Source organism: Mastomys coucha, unplaced genomic scaffold (genome assembly GCF_008632895.1).
Source record: "Mastomys coucha isolate ucsf_1 unplaced genomic scaffold, UCSF_Mcou_1 pScaffold21, whole genome shotgun sequence".
NCBI classification, from domain to species: Eukaryota; Metazoa; Chordata; class Mammalia; order Rodentia; family Muridae; genus Mastomys; species Mastomys coucha.
In genome coordinates, this window is record NW_022196904.1 from 41,236,663 (window position 1) to 41,256,230 (window position 19,568).

The 19,568-nt window shown below is 39.8% G+C and overlaps 1 protein-coding gene across 3 annotated transcripts in view; it reads left to right on the forward strand.

Annotated features, from left to right (window-relative positions):
• The window catches only part of Nell1 (neural EGFL like 1), an 839,869-nt gene that overhangs the window by 271,686 nt on the left and 548,615 nt on the right, over window positions 1-19,568 (forward strand). For all 3 annotated transcript variants that reach the window (XM_031386788.1, XM_031386787.1, XM_031386789.1), the window contains exon 12: window positions 6,939-7,067. In XM_031386788.1, the coding sequence (XP_031242648.1) occupies window positions 6,939-7,067 (129 nt within the window). The remainder of the gene's footprint in view (window positions 1-6,938; window positions 7,068-19,568) is intronic.

Sequence of the window (19,568 nt, forward strand, 5' to 3'; positions counted from 1 at the left end):
TTTTTAGCTTCTTGAGAAATCTCTATACTGATCTTCATCATTACTGCACCAGTTCACTCTCTCAGTGAGAGTGCATAAGGACTCCCCTTTCCCTACATGTCTGAAGAGGTCCTAGGTCTTTGTGGGGGAGCTTACCAATGATGTTTTTGTAATATGCAAATGTTGTCAATCTGCCATCTAAATATTTATGTTTATCTCTATAATTAGTACTGTTCTCAGCCTTGGTCAGAGCAGCTTCCCCTGGCAGTATGTGGTAGCTAAGGTAGTGACTAATAACTGTCCAAAGTGCTGAGAATAAGTGACTGTTGAGTGCTGAGCCCCAAACAAGTTATCTATAGAATCTCCTCCAAGGGAACTGCATGCAAGAGTGTGTGGCAAAGATGAACAAGCTGGGTGATAGGGAAAAATATGGAACCGGCTGTCTTCTAGACCAGAGTCCACTATAGCTGCATTTACCTGTATAGTACTGGCTTATTATTTGTCAACAATCTGTTGTGGTTGGGAGACAAGATCATGGGGCCCCACCCCTTCCTGAGGTACCCTTTGTGGGTAGTAATTGCTGGGATATAGGGAGTCTGTTTCTTCACTAGTATAGCCACAGTTAAGCTGACCATGCTCCAGTAAATAACCTGTGACCATGCTAAGGCAAATGATCCTAATTAGATACAGTGGGTCACTCACATACTCACACACATAAGACACTTGGTGGGAAGAACAAGGGCTTTTGTAGGAATAGAATGGGATAGAAAGGAAAATGGTGGATGAATATGATTAAAGTACTTCATATACAGCTATAAAATTACAAAAGAATAAAGAACCAAAAGACAAATAATCATTGAACAAAATTGATATTAATCAAGAGGGTACTTTTGAGTGGGATCATGCCTTAGAACTTCTTGATAATCCTGAGGGGAAAACTATACTGAAGTCCGACTGGAATGTGAATGGGCAAAGGGAAGAACTGGGTGACAACTGACAGTAAATATTAAGAAAAGAAAGCTTGTGTCTTAAGTGACGTGCTGCTCACAGACATCAGATAAGAAAGACAAAGCCATTTGAAGGATTATAGAAATAGAGAGCGAACTGAGGATTTAAGAGCCTGAGCTGACAGCCAGCTAAGATACTGAAGTAGTACTTGATGAATGGTGATGGTTAGCCATGGTAAACAGTGTTTTTGACCCGGGCCTTGAGACTGACTCACAACCACACACATGGTTGCTAAAGATCATCAGCCTCTGCTTATTATAGAAGGAGTTGATGGTTTGTGAATAATAACATTAATAAAAATGTTTAAAGAGGAAATATGATGGATGGCCTAAGGGAGTCTGAATTGTTTGTGGTGGTGGGATGGTATCAGTTCATCTGTTAATTCACTAATTTATCCACTAAGGTTTTGCTTGCCCATCATCAGGCCTCTCACTTACGAGTCTCACATCCATACAGCTATACCTGACAAGGTCAAGACCTTTTTCTGTCTAGACTGACTGTTAGGTAGTCCAGTCTGGCTTTGAACTTGGGGTTAGCTGAGGATGAGCTTGAATGTTTGTTCTTCGTGGCTCCATGTCCCAGGTGCGGGGATCACAGATGTGTGCTACTCTTCTCTGTTTGCATACTACTGAGGATAGAAACCCAGGGCCTTATGAATGCTGGACTAGCAGTCTACCCACTTAGACTACCCCCTTTTCTAAAGGCTACTCCCCAGCCTTTAGAAAGCTTTTGATTAGAGACTGGGATTAGACATAGGCCCTGACCTAGGAGGGTGCAGTGAATAAAGCTGAGCTTTCATTAAGAGGACTTAGAGTTACCAGACAGGGACATATTGAAAAGCCTCACCATAAGCATATTTTTAAAGCTTCAGAGTAGGTAAATAATAATTATATATCATATGAGGTCTAAAATGGTGTTTAGATGCCTGTTGACAATGTTTGAAGGGTTTTGTTTGGGGGCTGTGGTATTCACTGTGGGGGAAAAAAGAGAAGACATGAAGAAGCCAGACTCAAGATGCATATGCTAAGAGATGAATGTGTGACATTGGTTCAGGTGTCCCATTGGTGAGAAGCCTGATGTGTACTGACTTAAGGAGTGAGCTTCAGATACTTCCTCCTGCACGAAAAGCCACGATGCTTAAAATTGCCCCTTGGGCAGCAGAATCATCAGTTTCTTTTAGGTTCAGTGATTACTGTGAGCATTTTATGTCTGGCTACAAGCACCCACAGGTGTTAGTTCCCAGATTTTTGAGGGTTAAATCTGTGTTCTGCTTTTGGTTGGGGCTGCTACTGCTTGGTGAGTCCCAGTGAGTGTGACTGGCATCCAGTCAATCTCACTAGGGCTATGGATCTACTCTCTTATGTCCCAAGAAGCAGTCTGTGACCTTTTATTAGATTTTGCCATCACAGAGGGTATATTGTACAAGAGCAGTGCATGACTGCAGGACTTGTCTGGACCTGACCTGGAGCCCCAGTATCTGCCTATGTCAGATGTGGAAGAGAAATACCAGTATTCATACTGCCTGAGGCCACACACACTGATGCAGGGAGAGCGGCTGAATCTTTACATTCCACCTGATTCAGAGCAATAATGTTCTGAAAAGGCAGAGATAACATCCCAAAGCCAAGATGCCTTTCCTCTCAGCTCCACCCAGCTGGATCGGAAGGAAAGGGGACAAGACAGCCAGCCATTCTGGAGCTCAGCTTCCCAGTCGTATTTCTGAGACCTCCTTCTGTGCCTCTCTCATTACATTTCCATCCACTCATTTCTCATGTCCTGGGCCCAGACATGTCTTAGAGCACTGAGTCTAGTTGGTGTCTGCTGGGATCAACTCTGTGGTCCTTCAGGTGCCACCTGGGTTGGAGAGATAATCCAGAACAAGGCATTAACGGTGTGCATACTTGAAGCTATTGATATCATATAGGCACAGATTCCTTTCTACAACACAAAATAAAAATGCCCCTGTCCATCCTCCAATTACCTTTCATGTGTTTGAATTTGAGTTTTTCTTTTATTTTCATAACTTTCAGTTGAGGAAACAATAGTCTCGTTTTAAACTTTAGTTCTCACTGTTGGCAAAACCACCACGATCACCATCATCATGTCCATTCCTATCCCTATCATCACCATCACTAACATCATCTACTACCAACATCACCAATAGAATGGGTACCAGTGTCCAATTTCTTTAATATATATAAGGAGCTGTTTCAAGTATTTTATATTAATTTGGCTCTTCAAACTCTTCAATAAGGAGTCAGTAATGCTCTCTCTCTTATTTAAAATATTTACTGTAATGTCAGGCACATTACAGATGCAAGAATCTTATTATTATTATTATTTAGTAAAAAGCATTACCTTCTAGGCTAAATGTTGGTTTAAAAAAATGTGAATAATAACAGTTCTAGAATCTTCTCATTAAAAGGAATTAAAGTGTAATTTTACCTTGTCTGGGGATTTGCATAGTTTTTAAGCCTGAGTTTGTAGTTTCCATAATCCATATGTCAAAATGTAAAAGGGTAATTGTTCCATGTGTGAGAGGGTCAGGGGTCATGACCTCTCTGTACTTACCTGTCTTGGCTGAGGGTCTCAGCAGCAGTTGGAAATTATCACTGTCATCATTTCTGTATGTACTGAGGCAGGAAAGGTGATATGCAGTGTTTGTTAGCTGCAGACTCTGAATTATACATGAGATTTCCTGATCCCTAGGTGCAGTTTCCTGTGAGATGATTGTATGTGCTGTAGCATAATCATTAGTATTCTCAAAATGTACCGATTTAAAGGGGATAAAGTACCATCACATATTTTATCACATTCAACCTGTATTTTATATAGCCTAGCCTCTCAGTTCAACCCCCAGATGCACATAGTATGTAATTTTTTTCATTTAGTATGTCTTGCAGTAGAAAAGAAGAGGGACAGAGGGAGGGAGGGAGGGAAGGAGGGAGGGAGGGAGGGAGAGAGGGAGAGAGAAAGAAAGAGAGAGAGAGAGAGAGAGAGAGAGAGAGAGAGAGAGAGAGAGAGAGAGAGAGAGAGAGAGAGAGAGAGGGAGAGAGAGAAGTTAAAGAAGTGTAATGCCCTTGAGATCAGGAAGCATGCTGGAGTTGGTTTTCCCTGAGAACAGGTTGGTTTTTTGTTTGTTTGTTTGTCTTTGTTTTTTTATCTTTGTTGATTTTCTGCATGATTCTTTGACTTCTTATGGACAGGGCATAGCCTGGTGCTAGTATGAGATGCTTGAATGAGAATCTCAAAGGGTGATTCTCTCAAAGGGTGAAAAGCAAACATTAAGAGAGGGTTACCTGTTCGTCTTGAGTCTTAGTTGGGGTCTACAGGAGGAAGCTGGCATTCTGGAAAGTTTAGGGCTACAGGGTGTCCTGTTTGTGCAGTTCAAGTCTCACCCCAAGGCAAAGATATATTTTAAAGTGATTTTATGTTGATAATTCTTTCAGCCACCTGACAGCAGGTAACATAAATACTAAAACCCAAGCCAGGAATATTTTCTACATATTTAATTTCTAACAGAATAAGCTCAAAATGAAAGAATCATGAACAAGGAAAAGAAAGAAAACAAGCCACCATAGATGATGTTCAGCATAAACAACAAACTGCAAAATCACAAGCCCACCTGGATGGCAGTGAAAGTGTCAGCATAAAGATTGATTTAAGGGATTAAAAGATGAATAGATAAGGGAATATCAAATTGACTAAACAGATTAAAAGGAACAAGACTGAATTCTAGACTACAAATATAAGGACAATTTAAAATGATATGATAGACTAAGGCAGAATGAGGCACAGCCTAACAGAGAATTAATGAACTAAGATTTATATGGAGAATTCACTGAAATTACCAGGAAAAGAACAAAAAAAGATATAGATCATGTGACAGTAAGACTATGAAACAAAAGAGAGCCTGCCATGTGACCCAGTTAGAAGTCTCAGAGTACACACTGATCTTTTGGCTTTCTCATTTTCTGGTTTGTTCTGTCTTCATCTGTGTCTAACTTGTTCATTCTCTGTAACATGTCTCTGTACAACTGTCCAGTTAAAACTGCCCCCCCCTTTTCTCTTTCTGTGCTCTCTTAAATAGCTTTCCTTCTCTCTCTCTTCTCATGAGAATTGGGCATATCCTGTTCCATCATATTTCCCCCTGATTCATCACATTATTGGTCATTCAATGAGATACCACTTTCAAACAAGGATACTTCCTTCTACAAACTAACTTTATCTTCCTTGTTTGGGATGAAAGGAGTGTGCTAAGGGTGTGTGTGTGTGTGTGTGTGTGTGTGTGTGTATGTTGAAGCCAGAGGGATTAAGGGTGTATACTAAGGGCTGAGCCACACCACAACTAGAACCAGGGTTTTTCAGTAAAGAACAAAAATCTCTGGGTTTCTTCGGGTTCACAATATGTTCAAATATCCTGCAACAAATAGTGACTTTGCAAATATGAATAGGTGATGGGATTGGAGATGAGGAGTTTATCCTGTATTATATAATTACAATGTAATCACTATCTAATCATGCCAGTATACAAAATAGTTTTTGATGGGTAATATGGAAAGATTTGTAGACATTAGACAACCCAGTGTGATACAGTGCTGGAGAGAGATAGAGAGGCATTTCAAATTAAAGGATGAACCAATTGTTAGATTCAGGCCCTGACCACAAAGAATCCTAAGTGGGAAACAAGGTCATCTTCATGAACCTCAGAATAAAATTGAGGACTAGAGTATCAAACCAAGCCAAGGTAACCTTCCATGTACCAATCAGCCAGCCAGATAAAGGTTCAAAATTTTCCTTGACAGAATGGTGACCACACAGGAAGGAATGGTTATTAAATTAACTTCTAATTATCAGTAACAATATGAAAACTGTAAATCAGAATCATATCTTCAAATGTTGAGATCAAATAGCTTTACAGAGTAGAATTATTTTTCAAATATAAGGATAGTTCTATAATTGATTGATTGAGGCAGTCTTGCTATGTAGTCAAGGCTGGTGTTGGACCCTTGTGCTCTAGTTTCCCATATGCTTGGAGTACAATGTAGGTTCCATGATACCTAGTTTGAACATTTGAAATAAATTAAAATTAAGTTCAGAAATATCTCAGCATCTCCACCAAAGAGATTTCTAGTAGATTCTTGAAGAGGTAAGGTCACTATCTTACCAGGGGTGGCAGGGATTCTGCAAGAAGTGTGGGGCAAAACAATTTTGACTTGTCAAAATTGTGTTTAAAGCCATTTAGCAACATTTTACATTTCAAAACATGCAAAAAACTCTAAAATTGATTTTTTTAGGAAAGCACATAAATGTAAATTATGGACTTCTCATAATCCTGAAATACAGCATTGACAAATGAATACCCATAAGAATTGCCATGGGTAGAGTTTATTTATATGAATAAAGACATCTACAAGAATATATATATATATATAATGATCATACTTATGGGAGGTTGAAGATGACAAAAACTGAATATTTATTTAGAAATAAGCATCAGTGTGTGAAAAGATCATAGCTATATACAAAGTGGTGAAGCCTGGCAGAAGGAGAGGCTATATAATGATAACACTCACATTAGATTAATTGTGTCTTCTATGCCCATATATTTAGGTCATGCATTCCTTTCTACATATCATAATTGTCTATTAAGATAATTATAACAACGTAAAAAGCAACAAGACTACTCAGATTGGCATGCATATAATACCCAGGTAGGAAGTAGTTTAGTAAGGTGAGCAGTGCCAGGAACATCAGGAAACATGCCCTCACATACAGGACAGTCCAGAGTTTCTCCTTCCTGCCCTATAGCTTGTACTGGGCTTAATCTTGCACATTGCCATGGTCCATTTCTGTGAGCCCTATGTCATGTACAGTACTGTGTGTCTTATTGTTTGGAGGCCCTCATTCCTTGTCATTCCTCGATAACAAACATTCTTTCTGTCCTGTAGGTCATAACTTCTGTGCAGAAGCACCTAAGTGTGGAGAAAACTCAGAATGCAAAAATTGGAATACAAAAGCGACTTGTGAGTGCAAGAATGGATACATCTCTGTTCAGGGCAACTCTGCGTACTGCGAAGGTAAGGGCAACTGAGTCTTGTGGGGAACTGGCAGAGAAGTATGTTTCCAGTTACTACAGATATGGATTTGGCTATTCAAGGGCATCAGTCTTCATGGTTTATCCAGCAGCTTCATGTGAGAAACAAATCGCTGTGTAAGATCGTACAGTGTCCCCGTTGTCCACACCAACACCAGGACAACCAACAACCACAAGCACAGCACTTTCTATTTAATGATTGGAAGGGAGAATCATCTCCAAGGTCATCATGGGATGCGGCAATTGAGTTCCCTTTTCAAATAATGATCAGAGATTGGCTTAGACACAGATTTCATCTTCAATTCCTGAAGACAGAATTATTTTTTCAATTGATTTCTTTAAAGGATGATACATGAGCTGTCACTTTCTGGTCATTATCAAGAATTAATTGGACTGACAGGACTTATGACTTAGTCCCATGAACTGACACTGTTACAATGGGGATGTGGTCTCAAGCCCAACCTACCATCTCTTTTGCCTTGTGGGTACATCCCTTCCTCCCAAGCTCAGCACTTCGCATGCTGCTGGTGAACATTGCACACCTCTACTCCTTTAGCAGCCAGAGGGGTGGGGCTTGCTCTGACCATTTTTAATATACTTGAGCCTTTCTTTTTCAAAGGCTTTCCCTGGCCCCTCCCCTTTGAGCAGAGAAGTTCTATAAGGCAGAGTCACGATTGGCCTGCTTCTCTGCTCCCCCTGTTTCTAATTCAGCAACTCCTTTCATCTTTGTTAGCTAAATTTCAAGCTGTGGTAGCCTGGAAGGAAGGCAGATTTCTCAAATTGAACAAATGTGGCAGTGTCTATTCACGGTCATGCATGTGTAACTTGGTTCTAAAGTGGGTCAAGTGTTCTTAAGATACAGGTGGTGCTCATAGGTGACAGTAATGATAAATGCCTGTTCAGTATGTGTTCTGTATTGCTGACCCCTGTTTAACTTTTTGACTTCACTCAAAGAGCTATTCACTTCTTTAAAAAAGTATCTGCTGGTTCCCAGTGATAGTTGTGGTGGGTAGTCCTTGCTTTTTCATTTATTCTGGAAGGCTTTCTTTGTTCATTCCTTCTTAGTCAGTAGCAGTATTCTGCACTTGATCTTAGCCAAAAGGCCGAGAAGCGATAGTAGCAGTATTCTGATGAGTAGGTTTCCTCCCTCTTTTTAATCCTATTATTTTGCATTTGTGTTTTTGCTTTGAACTTGATTCACATCCTTTAGGAAAATGAAGTTACCTCTTTGATTACGAATCTTTTTCATCCACCCTTGAATTTTTCTTAGCTATTTGCTAATTTAGGGAAGAATATTATGAATGCCAACACTTCAGATTAAGTCATTTCTTTATATTTCTATCTTATGTTATTTACCACTTAATCAGGAAAAATTCTCTATGTGAACATTCTTTTAATTCAGTTTCTATGGGAAACACTTCTAAGCTAGGTAATGAGCTGATGGAGTTATCTTCCTACCTTCTGCTAAATGTTGGGTTGAACTGTGAGACATTATAAAAGTGATAGCAGAATCCATGCACAATGACCCCTAGGGCCATATACTTCCCCATGTCCCATGAGCAATGGAGACCTAGAAGAAGTGGGAGTAATGGCTGCTGTGAATGCTTGCTGCAACTCTTTGATTCTCTCTGCCTTGATTCCAATTTTTATTATGTAGAATTGGCTCCAAAAGAGAACTGTGGTATTAGAGTTGCCCTTTGTATGAGAGACCTTCAAAAAAATTAGTTACACTGTATGACTGCAGGTTTGACTCACTGTCTTCTTGGAATGCCTCTGCCTGCTTCACCATCTGGATCTGTCTTCATGCCAGCATGCTTGCTTGGTACTGGCGCCCTAGGTCATAGTGATGGCTAGGGTATGTAGACATTTCTATGCCATTATAGAAACAGTCCAGAAGTTCCAGGGAATTTGTTCATGGAGACAGACCAGTATCTAAGGGTGAATATAAGTAATAGGGAGGAATATAGTGTATTAACAACAGAACTCTAGGGGTCAAGCAGGAACTATATGCTAGGCATCCAGCAGGAACTGAGGACCACATGTAGTGGATGCCAGTGCTTAGAGCATGTGTTCATCATCTTGAACACGTCTAACTTGATCTTTGGGTTTGCATTTCTGTGGTTGCATGAGACTGACATCCATACCGCTTTTTACCCCCATCACCCTATAGCATCCCAAGTAAGGAAACGTCGAAAGACAGATCCCTGTGTGAGATTCTACATTTTCATATTCAAATATATTTCTTCCTACAGGGTATTCTTTAAGTCCTGCGACTCAGACATGCAGAAGATTCTCCATCTTAGTTTTCAGAACTGGATTATCTCCTACTTAGTCCTGACATCCCTCCTCTGTTATTTGGGGAGGCCAGGGGATGCTACCAGGTCTGGTTATTAGTTCCTTTTTTGGAGCTGAAATCATGTTACCTCTTCCCTTTGAGTCCAGTAGAGGTGTGGGAAGAGGAACCAATGAGGACAGTTTGGGAGAAGGAAAACCTGAGCCTGTACCACTCTTCTATTAGTTATACTTAATTCCTGGCATTTTCTGCATCCTTACCTAGGAATTTCCATCCACTTTCATCTAGTGGAGAAGCTTAGATGTGGGCACCAGAGACCCCCATGGATGCATTGTCTCATCGTAGCTTAGAGACAACTAGAGATGTATGATATGCAATAAATGAATAAAAATGACCTATGTTATAAAACCACAATGAGCAAGAATAGCTTGAAATTAAAACAAAACTGCACACACACTGTCCAGAAGTCTTGAAAAAACCATCCCAGACTCTCAGAGGAAGAGAAAGCACAAAAGGCTTTGCACTTTCTTACCTTTGTCCCACGGCAGCAGAGCTCTGGTGTATTAAAGACTCCTGGTCTTCAGAAGTTATAAAACTGCTGAAGAGATGTTGAAACTCCTGGCCAACCAATGGAAGGTAGGAAAAGCTTTTGTCAGCTGTAATACAATGCACCAGGTCTCATTTTTGCCTTGTGAGTTTGGAGCAGGCACAGTCCTCATCCTGAGGACTTCTTTCATTGGACTTCAGTGTTTTAAGGATCTGGTTGGCTGGCACTTTCTTTCCCTGTGATAGCATTTTCACTGAATGGTTCTTAGGTAGTTTCTGATACCTTCATGTGGATTATAACCAGTGTCTGGTATTATTACAGAGCTAGCTGTCCTGTTGACACCCTTGCCACTGAATTTGGAGTCTTAGCAGCTCTTCATAAACTGGAGTAAAGAGCTATTTGGAAAAACAAGGAATAATATGACATCCTTTGCGTCCTGCAAGCTGAGAACTGTATAACAAATGATCTTTTAGTTGTCCTGAGTTTCCCAGGCTCCTTTTCTATCTGTTATACTTTTGGAAGCTTAGAATCTGTGAGTACATGGCAAGCCTGGCCACTGTTAGCCCCACTTTACCCAACGCAGGCATTGAGACTCAGAGAAATCCAGCCAAGGCAGAACACGGTCATTTTCAACTCGGTTTTTTCTTGCTCTGGTTGTCACATCTCCTAACCCTCCCACTGTTCTGATCTCCTATTGGAGTTCAAAATAGCTTCCTTATTATTGATTCATCCCCCTGACATCCAGATTAGCTAAATAACTACAGTGGGATGAAGCTGAGAGATGGCTGAGCACTTAAAAGAATGTACTGTGTACAGCAGCCATGTCAGGAAACTCAGGCCTACCTGTAGCTCCATCTCTAGGGAGATCTGCTATTTCCACTGTCTATAGTCATTGCACTCACATACACACATATGATTAAAAATGACAAAGATAAACCTTAAAAAAAAACTGGCTCAGGCATGGTGACACTTGCCTTTAATTCTAGCACTCGGGTTAGAGGCAGGTAACTCTCTGAGTTCTAGGTCAGCCTGGTCTACATGGTGTGTTTTATTTAGGTCAGAAAGGGCAATATAGTGAGACCATGTCTCAAAGAAAAAAAAATAGAAAATCAAGTGAACAAGCTGCAAGTAGACATGACCCAGGTTATTTCTGAATGAAGACTCTAACAATTTTTGCAAACTCCTATTCCTATTTTTCTCTTCCTGGCACAAAACCTGGTCATATATCAATATACACATACACATGTATGTACATATATTTTTTTGTTTTTGTTTTTGTTTAGTTGGGCTTCCAGAAGAAAGATAACATGGAACAACTGACATGAGACAGATAATGAGTAGATTTCTGGCGCATGTCATATGTAATATTTTATACCATTGAAATTTGCCTTGATGGTGAGGGACCCTTTTGCTTTCCTATAACTGAGTTGAGTTTGCTGACAGACCCTGATTAATTGATCCAAAGTTGTTATATTCAGAAGAGATCAATATTTATGATAAAAAAGCAGTGTTGAGAATCACCAGGGAAAGTCTAAAATACAGGAGCTAACAGTCAAACAGTAAATTATTTTGTATGTGTGTGATAGAATACAGTTGTAATTTAGGGTTTGGTTCTATCAAATCCAGCATACAAAATTGGATTTCCCAGTTCATATGCAAAGGAGATGGAACATGCTAAAAATTTAGCAAATTTCCCAGATTGACTAAAGATTGAAAAGATTTTGTTGGTTATCATCATCATCATCGTCGTCATCGTCATTGTCATCATCATCATCGGTACAAACTCCTGGTTTGTGTTCTCTCAGAGGTCAGTGCTTTGAGAAATAAATTTTATTCATCTACATGTTATGGCAAAACTGACAGATGACTGGGGAAAGTGCCTTGAGATGGAAAGACTAGATTATATCAGTTATGCAGGGGCAGTGGGACACAAACCATTATCACTTACAAAGCTGTGTGTGCTCTTTTATCAGAAAGCACAAATGGAGCTGTTGATGGGAAGAGTTTAGCACCAAAAGGCCTGTGCTATGTGAATCTAATAATCACATATAGCAGATATTCAGAAGCATTGGATATACACAGGCACAGATCAGCAATGTGAATCATAACTTCTCTTTTTAAATAATTTCTTTGATTTCCCAAGATTATGTTATAATTGTATCAGAGCAATAACTTCATGTGATTGGAGGTTATGATAGATGGATGGGCCTGTTTTTTTTTTTTTTTTTTTTTTTTTTTTTTTTTTTTTTCTTTCTTTTTTTTTTTTCAGTAGTAAGAGACCTGGAAAGTGGCTGGGAAACAAGAGTTCAAATGAGAAGCAGCCTCAGAGTCACTAAGAAGGTAGAGATTTACTGTATAGAGTTTAGTGTGAGCATGCTTCCATAGAAACAAAGCTGCCAGTTCCTGCTTTAGAGACTCCATGGGGAACTGGCTCAGTGTGCTGCTGCACTACTGATTACCTAAGAATTAATCAGGTATCTCTGTTTTCCCATTTTCTTTTGCATTTAAGTGTTTTGCATATTATAGCATGAATGGCCCTTGTGATTCACAGAGCCCAGTTAATGTTCCAGTTTGAGCCTATCTCTAAAGTCCTGCTTTGACTAGGGAGGAATTATCCATCTTTACCACATTAGCTCTTTGCCCTTGTGGCTGGGTATTGGCAGGAATTCCAAATGCTGGATGTAAGAATGCCTCCAGAAGTCTTTCTTGTTCTGTTTAGTCTGCATGCCTCAGCGAGATAGCTTGATATTCAAATGTTTTTTCAGACTACTTCCCCTTCATGAGATTGATTTTAGCCTTTGTTTCATCTGAGCAGCTCTGTCTGTTGTCCTACCTCCAACAGGAACAGCTAGACTCCCTTCCTGGGATCCTTCCATTTACATCAGCTTCTTTGATTCCAAGGTTGCTTAGGATCAAACCCAAGCACCCAAGATGCAAACACACGTGTTCCTGTCCTTCCTCTCACCTGAACCCTTCATAACCCTTCTGTCTTAACCACTTTCAATTTTAGTTGAATTCCCACAATACAAATTCTAAATGTGTTTGCAAGATCTGATGATCCCTATCATTTCCTCCCTGGCAACACATTTTTAGCACCTAAATGTTTGCCTCATATTAATTAATAGGGATTGGAATGCTTTAATAATAGTAAGTGAGCTATAAAAATCAGACAGATCTCAGTCTATAACTTGTTTTGTGCTTCATCCACTCAGTGTGACTTTGTGTCAATTGTTAAAGCTTCGAACTTTTAATTCCCTTACCTGTAAAATGGGCTGGGAATTCACCTGTATAGCCTGAAATCAAATGGAACAATGAGTTGAGAATAGAGCTGATACGTTGTAGAAACATCATTGTCCATTCACACTATTTCCCACCCTTCTTCACATAGAATAGGTGTGTTCCACAAACACTGCACAGCTCCTCTGTGCTTGTCTTGGTCCATACAGTCATCTCTTTATCCTGTCCTGACAGTTTTCCTCTTGGAATTAAAACAGTCACAGCAAAATAAGGGCAAACCTAAATTCTGTTAACTGTACTTGAGTCAGACCAAAGAGTTCTTGTTAAAGCTTGAGCCCTTCAAACTATCCAACACAGTGGTTAGAGCAGCAGGGTAAGTGAGCTCTTAAAAGCATTCTTCAAAATCATTTGTAAGGCATTGTTTGGAGTTTCTCATTATGTCTTTGCAATAATGTGTCGTGTTGATTAGGTCTTTAGGGTGTTTTACAGAAGTGGGGTTGTCATGTAGCTATACTATTGCATTATAAAGCTCTTTGGGTTCCTGCTTTCTCCTGGGTTCTAGTGCTTAACTCAGCTAATAAAACATCCATCTACTTGGTTTTTCCAATCACAAAATGTTGAAACTGTTCATGAATTCAGCCTTCTTCAACCTTCATATCAACTTCGCTTCCAAAGTGAGTCATGATTACCTATTTATTGCATCTTTATTTTGTCAGCCTGTGTCTGAGTATTCTTTGTTTTTTAGCTAATGATGACCATGGTAGCCATTCTTGCCCCATTTACTCACCTTTCCAACAATGTACAAAGGGAAGCTTTGAAAGCATCCAGAAGTTATGCCGTTGCTCTGTTACAAATTGCCTGATGGGTGCCATGGTTCTCAGAATAATACCCAAACTTGGACCAGGGTAAGGCTCCATGTGAGCCTTGGCTTGTGAGCTTGGTATTCGTATTGACCCTCTGCTTTGTGCTCATGATTCTTCACTTTATTGTCCTTCCAACCAGGTCTGGGTGGTGTTTTTTTCTCCAGCCTGAGATGCCCCTCCCAAGTCTTTGCAAAGTATTCTTTTTCCAGCAAGCTCAGAAGATTCTGAAATTTTCTTTAAAAATTTGAAAAAGTTCTCTCTTAACCACTCAGATGAGATTAGCTTTTCCAGCCTCTAATGCTTTTGTTGCCATGTTGATATTTGGACTTTGTTTTCTTCATAGCAATTTCTGTCTAATTTTTTTCCTTTTTTCCAAAACTCTTTTTGGAGTATAAATTGCATGGGACAGTAATTTTAACTTATTCTTTATTATCTTCAGCATCTAAGTACAAGGTGAATTGCTGATGAACAAACACGAGTTTAATGAAAGGAAGGAATAAAGGAGAGAGAAGAGAAAGGTGGGAAAGGATTCAAGTCTCTGTGTCACTGTCTCTTTTTTAATGTCAGAATTGTCTTGTGTCATTCAAGACTGGCTTTCAACAACGTGAAGTTGCTTCTGCTATGTTTTGCTGCTATTCAGTCCATGGAATATTAGCACTCGTGTGCTCCCTTTTCTTCTGTATTATTTTTCTGTTGCTGTGAAAAATACCATGACCAAGAACCTAAGGGAAAAGGAGCCTGTTTTAGCTTATGGTTTCAAAGAGATAGAGTCTGTAGTGCCGGGGACCCATAACATAGTGGCAGAAGCAAGAAGCTGAGAAGTCACACTTCATTCATAAATAGGATGCAGAGAAAAAAGAAGAGAGGCAAGGTTTAATACATCAAAGTCCATCCCCAGGGGCATACATCCTATAGCAAGGCTCCATATATAACCTTCCCAAACAGCACCAAGTATTTAAATACTTGAGCCCACTGGGGACATTTCTCATTAAACCACCATACCCTACTATGAAGTAGCTGTCTTTAGTACCTCAAGATGGGTATTTGTCATGATATTTATAGTAAATCAACTGATGTGGGCCTTACAGCAATGACAGCTTTCATTCCTCATCATGTAATCTTTAAAATGGCTGTTTCTGGTCATTAAGGTCTTCCCTCAGATCTCTGAATCAGGCCCCTTTGGTGGTCCATCATGAGTAGCCTGTGGCCTTCAAGGTCATTGTGGAGAAGGAAGAGAGAATAGGAAGTTTTCAATGTGCCTGTGCTGGTTACATTTCACTGGCCAAAACTTCGTTACCCACCACATTCGGTGCCAAGGGAGACTGGTGAATAACATCTAGTTCTGTGCCCAGGAGGAACAAGAATTTGTGATGAGCAGCTTTTCTGATCTCACTGGCTTTTCTGCTTACTAAATGAAAAAAGTTCCTCATTAATTTTAATCCTTTTTACTGTTCTATTTCCTGTGTTTTGGTGTCAGCAGATATTACTGAGACTCATTCATGGATAGGGTTGGATAACAGAACAGTTTGCCTGCCACAGTGTCACTGTCTTTTACCTAAGATGTCTCCACAGTGACTATTGTTGCTTCTCTGCAGGGTTGGTTCAACTTCTTATACCTCATAACCCAAAGTGACTCACCTGTTCTTTTTTTTTTTTTCTTCGACAAAATTCATGGTATTACATGCAGTATAAATTCGGAGCCTTAGGCTAAGCAGAAAGCAGTTCATGCAAAAAGCTTAACACGCATCTTCAAATTATTGATGTCATCCTAATGGTAACAGGGATGAGTGTGTGCATAATAGGATGGTGGTTAATTAAGAATATCCCTAAACTGTGCAGTTGTAAGCGCCATAGAAAAAGAAATGAAGATTGAAGCAAAAATGAATATAGAAATAGCTGGCCCTTCTTGCCTGGTAGCTTGCCTTGGTGGCTGACTAGCACCCAGATAGTTCTGTTTTCTAGTGTTTTGTGCTCTCCATTTATTTTCTTGACACTCCCCAGGCAATGATACAGTGGAGGAATGTTGAAATGTGGACCAGGAGACCCTGATTGATCCTGGCTTGATCCATTTAGCAACTGGGTGACCATAGAATGTTACTTAATCCTTTTGTGTCTCACTTTTTCTTAACTGAAGTAAGACGTGAAACAAGACTTAAGTAAAGACAACTAGGAGTGCTTTGGGAAGACTAGTATAATATAGGTGTGCATTGTATATCTCTTATCATTTTAATTGTGAAATTATGTGTCATAATAGCGATATATTTTATCTCTTGGAGCTATTGGACCAGAACTTAGGTCTTCCTGGACTGTCTGTCTATCTACAGATACTCTAGATGCAGGCTGTACCCACCAACATACATATTGGCCATGGTTTTATATTGACCTGTGGTAGGTGTCATAGAAGTGGGGCTTATATCCAGGCATGTCCTTCAGCTGCATCAGTGGACTCTTTTGTGGTCTTGCACTATGAAGCATACAAGCTTGTACGTCACAGTCTTGTCAAGGGGGTAAAGCAAGTAGATGTGGTGCCTTATTTTACTTAGGCACATGCTTGGCTGGGGCCTCTGGGTTGTTAGAACTCTGAAGATGATCAGTGATCTGTCCCATCCTCATGAATACCATAGTAAAGACTGATAACCAGACAATGAAACCATAACAGAACTTATACCATCCTAGACTATAGTATTTCTGTGTTGATGGGAGCCATGAATGTTGCCAATAGCACTCTGCAAGTTACCTTAGAGGCATGGCCGAGGAACTGAATTCTTAAAGTGGTGAGATGGGAGAGGTATGAAGGATGAATATCCTTAGTGTACACAAAAGCACAGAGTGATAGCTTTGATATGACTGCAACAAATAGCATCTGGTAGACGTGGCCAATGGTGAGAGGGCAGGTTGTCCTATAAGCCACGCATATAAACAGTGTACAGACATCACCCTGGGTGCACAGTTGAATCCACTGGAGTATGGAGAACATACTGGAACTTTATTCTTACTGATACCTCATGGTAATAGCTTTTGTTTTAATATATATTTTATAATATATATATATGTATATATAGTATAGTGCTAGTAGACACATATACTTTAATAATTATATATTTACTTACTGGAAATACATGCCCAAACATTTTTATCTCTAAAGATGCACGATCAAAAAAATCATCAAAGACCACAGCTATGGACCAGTGTGTAAGGAATCTGAGGTCAGGAGGATGTAATTGGATATCCTGTCAGGAAAGTTATGTTTCAGGCCCCAAGGGTTCAGAAGCATAGGCTGGAGGTTCACTGGAGAAGAACCAGGTTAGGTGATGCTACTTACATAGTTCATGTCTTCCCAGGTTGAGGCATGGCTAGTGTAGGTGGGAAATAAAGTATCACTGAGGTCCCTTGGAAGACTCTATCTGGCCTTGCTTAGATGCTTGGTGGTGTTTCTCTAAAGCCTACAGATGCTGCACCTGACTCCCAAAAGGCTCATTGGGAGAGTTATGTGCCTGGTATTTGCCTAGGGTGTCTCCCTCTCCTCAGGACTCAAGACACTCAGAGGATAAATAGTGACAGCCTCGTACTTGTTTTCCAGGGATGTACTTTCAACCCGGGAGGGAGATCACACTGAGACAGTTCTTGGCTCCTTGTGTGGGATTTTGAGACTTTAGGGTCTCAAAAGTCATTAGTCATATATTTAGAGTACTTAGCATTTTAAAATTTTATTTTTCCCTCATATATTACAACCCAACCACAGTTTTTCCTCCTTCTACTCCTCCCAGTCCCTTCCCTCACTATCCTTCTCCCCAAGATCTATTCCTCCTCTGTTTCCATTCAGAAAAAGGTAGGCCTACCAGGGATATTAACCCAAATATGGTATAGCAAGTTACAATAAAACTAGGTACATACCCTCATAATTGTGCAATTTTCTGTCCTTTGGGACTCCTAACAGTGGTGGTGGGGGTTATCTCTGACTCTTTTCCCTGTTCTTGGAACTCTTTTCCTTGTACTAGGTCACTTTATAGTAGTTAGTAGTTTTATGTAGCAAAACAAAGAAGAAAATAAGAAAAGGAAAGGAAAAATGTCCCCCTGACACTTTAGGGACAAATCCAAGCTTTAGAGCTTTAAATAGAAATGAGAAGTTTAGAAGATTGAAATGTTTTTCTTTACCTAAAATGTAAATAACTTTTGACTCTTTGATATGTCTAATATCTAGATAGAAAGAATTGAATGCACCATGTTGTTCTTTGTATATGTATCTCTGTGTTTATACATATGTGTGCCTGTACATGTACATATGTGTAGAGACCACAAGTTGATCTCATGTGTCCTCTCCTATCACTTTCCACCTTGTCTTTTGAGATAAGGTCTCTCACTGAACTTGGGGCTCACTTATTTAGCTAGACTGTCTGCTTTTGAGCTCTAGGGTATTCCCCTGCCTCCCCACCTGCTTTGGAGATAGACATGAACCCATATTTTTATAGATAACTGGGGATCTGAACTCAGGTCCTTATACTTGCACTTCTCATACAGTATCTATTGAGCCATCTCCTCAGCCTCAAACTTCTTATTTTGCTTTAGCTACAGCTCCATATATATACATGTATATATATGTATATATACACACATATCCATATATATATATATATATATGTTTATATACACACAAGCACACACACATACACACACACACACACACACACACACACACACATACACATATATCCTTGCTGTTAAATTTAAATTCTTGGCAAAGTTTGCCTAGAAAAAATTACACATGCCAAGTCTTTAGGGAAGAAGAGCAGAGGTTGGACAGAGAACTTAAAATTTGATCTAGTGTATTTGAGTTAAAACTTCTATCTTTATCATTTGTGAACTCAGACCAAAAGTGCATTTCCCTGTGTTTCTGTCTTGTAAAACCAGTGTGCAAATGTATACACTCCAGTGGTGTCTTTTTGTGGTTGTGTATGTGTGCAGGGTGTGGGCACATGCAAAGGCCTGGGGAAGATGTTGGGCATCTTCTTTAACTTTGTACCTTATTCTTTTGAGACACGATCTCTGACTGAACCTGAAACTCATAGTTTCAGCTAGGCTGACTAGTCAGTTAGCTCCCGTAGTCTGCCTGTCTCTGATTTCTTGCTCTGGAGTTACAAGCATGTGTGTCCATGCCCAGTTGTCTATGTGTGGATACTGGAAATTTTAACTCAGTTCCTCATGCTTTCATAGCAAATGCCCTTACCTAGCCCACCTCTTTAAGAACTGCTATAACCAAAGGCAAAATAAGCTTTAAGAAACAAAATATAGAACAGCTTAAGATTTAAATAAATTATCATCTAACTATGAGTATAACAACTGTTCAATTATGAGTATGTAAATTCTGAGTCATACTGTAGTGGATGTGTTGTGAAAACTGGGGAAGGGGAGAGTGGTTCCTGGAGTGAGAAGGAAATGGACATCTCACAAGTGAAGACTATGGTGGACTGTGAATGACACTGGATGTTTCATGGGCAAGTATGAATTGCTCTGGGGGATTCAAGATGAAGCTATTCTATGAAATGG